This window comes from Anser anser, assembly GCF_964211835.1.
Source record: "Anser anser genome assembly, chromosome: 1".
In the NCBI taxonomy this organism is placed as follows: domain Eukaryota; kingdom Metazoa; phylum Chordata; class Aves; order Anseriformes; family Anatidae; genus Anser; species Anser anser.
The window spans coordinates 125,864,713-125,871,452 of NC_139720.1; the positions used below are offsets into that span (position 1 = coordinate 125,864,713).

A 6,740-nucleotide genomic window follows, 5' to 3' on the forward strand; every position below is an offset into this window, starting at 1 on the left:
CCCGCAGCGCTCCGGGTGCCCGCCGGGGGGCTTCACCCCTCCGGGGGCGGGGGGCTCGGGTGGGCCGGGGGCAGACCCCGGTCCCCCTGGGGGGGTCACGAAGCGCCCCCCGGGCGGCCCCGCCTCGCCCCCGGCCGCCTGCTCCGCGCCCCGCGGCAGCGCTCGCGTTGGGTGCAGGCGTCCCCAAAGCCGCGAGCGGACGGGCCCGGCCCTGCCGCCCTCCCGGCACGGACACGCACGGGGCCGGGCTGCCCCGCGGCCACCGCTCCGCCTGCAGGCCCAGCGCCGGGGGGAGGGGGGCACGCCTCGAGCTCCTCCGAGGCTCCCTGCCCAGTTAGCGCCAGGAGCATCTCCGTCATCCTAACCGGGTTGGGCGTTGAAGGTCTTAAAAAGTAAACCTGGGTGAGATGACAGCAAGCCCCCGCCTTTCGAGGAGCTGCAGTGCTGATGTCCTTCCTTCCAGCCGCCCGCTCCCCAGAAAGTCTCCTCTGCGAGCACCCAGGTGAACACCCTGGGAGAGGATGACGGCTCGCAAAACACCAGCACAAAGAAGCGATGGAGCAGAGGCAGGTTTTCAGATATTGTGATTAAACTTTAGGGTGGTGAGGCCCTGGCACAGGCTGCCCAGAGAAGCTGTGGATGCCCCATCCCTGGAGGTGCTCAAGGCCAGGCTGGATGGGCCTTGGGCAACCTGGTCTGGTGGGAGGTGTCCCTGCCCAGGGCAGGGGGGGTGTAACTAGGAGGTCTTTAAGGTCCCATCCAACCCAAACCGTCCTGCGATTCTATGAAAACTCCACGAATTTAACCCCAGAGTCACTTTGTGCATTTAGGCCCATTCGAGCAGACATCGCCCATCTCGGCACACGGCACCTTCCAACGCTCTGTGCAGCTCCCACTTGGGGACAAATGGAAGCCATAAAATCCACCAACCCAGACACGCACATCCCTTCGGCACCCACCGCCTTCTTGTTGATGTTCTTATTTTTTTCTTTGAGCTTTGTCAGGCATCCTAAAAATGGACACGTGGGCACTTCTGTCAACCCAGGGAACATTTCGAGCAACCTCGCGCAGCGCATTTCTAGTAGTCAGATGATCCAACCCAGTTCTCTTTTTCTAGAAAATTTTATTTTTTTCTTTCAAGTGCTAAGAAAATTTACATTTTATACTGTTAAAGATTTAAAAGAACATTTTTATAACCTTACATTAATATAACAGATTGCAAACTTAACGGCAAACATGAGTACAACAATATTTGGTGTACAAAAGCTCTACCCAAATTTATGCTTTTTTCTTGTCATATCTGCTTGTCGTTTTACTAAAAGTAAACAGAAAATACAATTTGTTTACAAAACCTTTAAAATCACCGATACAGTAATTATTATACAGAACAGCAACAATGATTCTTCCTCCTTCCCTTCCCCCGTTACTGGCTACAACGCCATCCGAAATATATTTCTCCCTATTGATCGTTCGCTTTCAAATATTTTGCATGGAAAGAAACGAAATACATTTTTATTCTGCGTATGTACAAAGAATTTTTTTGTGCATGTGCATGCCTATACATCCACGTAGGAAATTTCCAAACTGGCAAAATAGCATGCTTTAAGACGCACGGGAAGACTCCCAGCGAAAAGATGGTCCCCTAGTTTTGGTGCCTTCAGCCTTCCATCCTTCTTTCCCTTCCACGCAGTTGAAAGTAAAGCGTCCCTACCTCCATTCGGAAGGTAGTAGGACATTGAAAGGCATTTAGGTTTAGCATTGTTTTTAATTGGTATGTTTATGATCAGGAAGAAGATAAACTGTGAAAAGGCAAAACATTAGTGCTCCTACTGAGACCTCTACTAACCTCTCTTCCTGAGAGCACCTCTACTAAATACCCTGGAGCAAAGTCTAGGATCACTTACATTCCAGCAACTCTCACTGGGAATTATCCAATTAAAGAAGCAATTCCCCCACCCCCTTTTCCCTCATAGGTCTACATACACAACAAAATATATTGCAAAAATCAACTGCTCCATATTTGAATAGCCCTGGCTTCTCAGCGAAGAAAAGAAGCGAAGATAAAAACCGCCTCAAGTATTTCAGGTCCCCGTGGATCATGTGTCCCGTTTTCATCTTTTGTTCTTCCTCCACCAAAGGAACAAGATTGTTAAAACATTATTGTGCATCCCGAAATAGGCTGTTGCTTAAGAGGTCGTTATTTTTAAGCAACGAGCTAGCCTCTCTTCTCCCTCCCTTTTCAGCCCATCACTGTCTTTCATTGTTGGGCTCTCCCGCAGATCTTCCTATGCTGATGGCAAAGAGCTTGCCGAGGTTCACTTCTGAGTAGCCACTCATGGACAGACACTTGTCCACCGTGCTCTTCAGTCTTTTGTAGGCCTCAGTCACCTCTTTTCTGAGTGGCTTCTTCTTCACGTACTCTGAAAGAACGAAGAAAAGAAACAAAACAGAGGAGGATTAAAAGACGGCAAAAAGAAAGTAGTTTGGCATTCACCACTGTTGCGAACCACGGTGTTTCGACTCAAGGAGGAAGGAGGAGACAGTCGTGGGCAGTGTTCATTTGTTCACTGACCGTGCTTGAGGCAAACTCTCTGCCTGCAGCTGCCTTGCACCCGCGGCTGCAGGGAGGGCTTGGCTCCACCTGCGTCCCAGCCAGAGGATGTACGGGGCAACAGCACCGAGCGGCTCCAAGAGAGCCCAGCCAAAACGAGCAGGCTCCTGGACATAATGAGACCTCCACAGAGCCCCCGAGGGCTTGAGGCAGGGGACGATTTGCCTGCCGCGAGCTTGGCTGCAGATCAGTCAAGAGAACCACGCTGCGATTCCCGAGCCCCTGCTGGCGCTGGCACAGCCCGGGGCCGGCTCGACACCACTGCCGCATGCTCCCACGCACAGCCCGGGTGCAGGACGGGCATCGGGGTGCTCGGCACCGTGGAGGGGCTGGGAGGAAAGGTGGCAGTGAACTCCACACGGTCCCACCCTACAACAAAGGTGCCCAGTATCTCAGTAAGGACGCATCGTGTTTGCCTGATACGCAAATGAAGACAGCCATTCCCCAAATATTTGCTCAATAATGCCCGTGAAGAAATGTCTGGAGTGCAAGACATTACCTGCTGGTGGGTTGTGTGTGCAAGCTCACACACACACAGACCAGTTTGTACATATTTAAGCAGCGAAGCCAAACTGTTTTTTTTTTTTTGAAGTGAAATTTTATGCCACCTAAAAAAAGAAATCCAGGGATTTTGTTTGGGCGATTGCCTGGCTTTTGCTTTACAAAGGCTGTGGACAAAGGCTAAAAGAGGAAAATATTCTATTGATGCACGTCAGCGCCAGCTTGGTGCAGATGTGGTGCAGTGGTGCTCCTCCTTTCAAGCCCGCTCCTTGCTCTAGAAACACCAGCTCCTACCCGAACCCCCACCTGCAATCACACCTTGAAATCGGCAGCACTGGATACCCTGCGTTACTACCAGACACCCGGGGAGGATGTAGCCCCACACGAACTTCCCCCCCGGCAGTCCCTTCCCGTTACCCTGGAGGGGCTCCAGCAGGACGGGGCACAGCGCTAGGACACCGCTGGAGCTGGCGAGCCTGAAAGCTGCCGTCTCCCTTCCTCTCGTCATCTCCTTACACTTCGCAAACGGAACAAAGAAGCTTCCATCCCCGTTGAAATGGCTTTCACCGAGTCAAGATGTAAAAAATGTTTTGGATTTGGGAAACCTGTGCGAGGCGACTGAGCCTAGCCAGGTCTGGGTGGCCAAGCCAAGGGGTGCTGCGTGCGTGAGGAGCTGGGGTGGCTAACGGGAGCCATCGCTGCACCCTGGGGCTTGGGAATTCCTCCCCCTGAGGGCACACGGACAGACTTTGTTGCAGAGCCTCGTCCGGTTTAGGACGAGCTCAGGGATTAACTGCTGGGCACCACGCAACCAGCACTGTCTTACTGAGGGGCGGTCGCCCGCTCCCGTTTCCCGCGTTATTCACCAAGTTCCACTCGGGTGCTCTGCACGATGGCACGAAACCTTTAAAAACTCGATTAAGATCCCAATTAGAGGTGTCAGTCTGAGTAACTGAGTACGTTGATTAAAAGCACCTTTCATGCATCCTTGCGAGGAAGGTGTGCATTCAGCTTTAGGTATTTATCATACTTACAGCTTTGGGCAGTTGGGGCAAATGAAGGAAGCCGTCAGGCTGAAAACACAACCCTCTTGCCATTGCTCGGACGGTGATGGAATTGTGCTTATGAGTGGAACTAAATACTCCTTAAACTACACCACCAACACAATGAAAACTTTGATTACCAGAACCTGTTCATTAACAGACTGGAGTCGCTACAGCACAAGCACACGTAACGATCCTGAAATGACTTCAGCGTAGGGTTTAATTAAACAAACCATGAAAACTGTGATAACCAGATCCATAAAAGCACCAAACCCGCTTTGCCATCAATTCAGCGCTAACAAGGTTGTGTGTCTCCAAACTAAAGAATACACTGAGTGGGCTCATTTCCACTGCTCATGCGCTAGCAAAACCACGCTGTCCGTACCAACGAACTGCAGGAGATATCATCCTTGTAGTTCAAAACTCAGCTGAAATAGTTTAAAGGGTCCTGGAGCTCAGGAGGGACCGAGGTGAAAGGCATCAAGGTGCAGAAGCAGCTGGCAGGTACAAAAAAGAGTGGGAAGACACAGGAACAACCAGGCACACAACAAAATGACGCTGAAAGTAGAGGGCAATGCCCCACGGCCCATGCCCAGCTCGGGCTCAGCCCCAGCCTCTCCACCAGCAGCATTTCCCCCCCTCAGCCCATCACCGAACCTAAACTTTAATTACACGCGATAACCTCCCTGACAGCACGCCTCAAACATTTCTTAGAGGCAGTTCCTGTCGTGAAGGCAAGCGGGGAAGGGTGGACTAAAAGGACGGAGCAATACGAGGGGCCTCCCTGAAGTAACGAGGCCAATTTTAAGTTTCAATTATAAGACAATGGCAGCCGGGGGCTCGGCGGCTGGCGGCAGGCAGCAGCCGTCCCCGCAGCACAGCCACACGATGCATTTGAATGACACAAGTGCATCTGATGACTGGGGAGAGGAGATTTAAAGAACTGTAGTAATACAGAGCAGGGGAAGATGAGAGAGGACACAGCTCCTGATGTGTTTACCTCCTTTGCTGATGGGATATTGACTTTTCCCACCAGGTTGGTTAGAAAGGGGACTATTTACGCTGCCACACAGCAGAGTAAGAATGACAACCAGCATCACTCTGTGCTCCTCTTAGTAAAAGACAACTGTGACCGTCGTATATCACACAGCCAGTCAATACCTTCGAGTTACCATACCATCCAACTTAGAGATGCATATAAAAGCTCCTACTTTCTTTCCAAATGAGAATTTAATCAATAACGTACCTAAAGACCCTCTGAAAACTAAGCTGCACAGACTGACTGAAATTGCTTTTCAGTAGTCTGTCACATCCTGAAAATAGTTGCATGCCGATTATCCCCCTATCATTGTTTTAATAAATTCCAAGTTCAGCGGCAAGCAATCTTTTATGACAGCCAATACTACAGAATGCATAGACAGATTATTAGAAAGAGAGATATTTATATACATACAGAGCATGCGGAAGGTATTACCAAAACAAACATAGGCATGAAAAATAAATCTATTTTAATACAAATAAAAAAAAAAAAGGAAGATATGCTTCTGACTATATATAATTAACCCCCCCCCCCCCCCCGGTACTGTATTCCCTAGAGCCAATGAATTACCGATTCTAGTACGGATTTTAGAATCCCATCACCAAGCAGGCAGTTGGCATCCCCAAACATCACTGCCACCGTGATCCTTTCACAAAGCACAGCCTCAACTTCTGGATATCCCTGTCAAATTCAGCACCGCAACCGAGTTATTACTTAGCCACCCAAGAATGTGTTTGTGTATTATTTGAAATATATATATATATATATATGTATTTTAGAAAGGCACCTGAAATCCATTTACCCCATAAGGTCGTACCAAGCTGGAAGCAAGGATGGAAATATTTGGAGGTTATCTATATATACCTGGTCATGTGTTTTCCACGCATTGCAATTTCTCTTCGTTGCTATAAAAATGGCACAGAACAACGCGAAAGGGAAGATCGAGAACTTTTGTTCCCGGATTCACCAAGATGTGGCTCCGTGGAAGTCTTCTGTTTTTTCTCCTACTGATTGGACAACTGAACCGTGTCATATTATAAAACTCTCTCCCCCTGATTATCCTGTTGATAGCCTGCTCTTCTGAGTGAAAGTACAAATATATTCACATTCCTTTGTATTTGTGTGCGTGCATCTGCACTGAGTACGTGAGAAACAACGTAGGTGTCTCCGAGCACAGTGCCAAAACGTTGGTTGATCTGGGAGTGAACAAAAAAAAGCTGCAGAGTATCACTTACATACGGCATCATCTCTCTCTACCGCTCCTAGTTAAAGAGTTAAAGAACACACTGAATTAGCTCCTGAAATTTTTACATCGCCTACTGGTTATTGTATTTTAATTACAGCAAGCTTCGGCACACAGGCAGCAGTCTCTGTTCCAAATATCTGTGTTTCATTTATTTCTGTGCAAAGGTAGCAAACAACAGTCAGTCATAATTGGTTCTGTCAGATGTTTTACAGTCAGTCATAATTGTCTCTGTCTAGAGGTGTGTCAATTTACTGCAAGTTAAATAAATATTCTGTCTATTATGATATCAGGTTATGTAAG

General features: G+C 48.9%; 1 protein-coding gene across 2 annotated transcripts in view; it reads right to left on the reverse strand.

Annotated features, from left to right (window-relative positions):
• Window positions 1-1,547: 1,547 nt before the first annotated feature.
• POLA1 (DNA polymerase alpha 1, catalytic subunit) overlaps window positions 1,548-6,740 on the reverse strand; it is a 221,499-nt gene continuing 216,306 nt past the window's right edge. For both annotated transcript variants that reach the window (XM_083836819.1, XM_083836820.1), the window contains exon 37: window positions 1,548-2,420. In XM_083836819.1, the coding sequence (XP_083692945.1) occupies window positions 2,248-2,420 (173 nt within the window). In that variant the 3' untranslated portion in view covers window positions 1,548-2,247. The remainder of the gene's footprint in view (window positions 2,421-6,740) is intronic.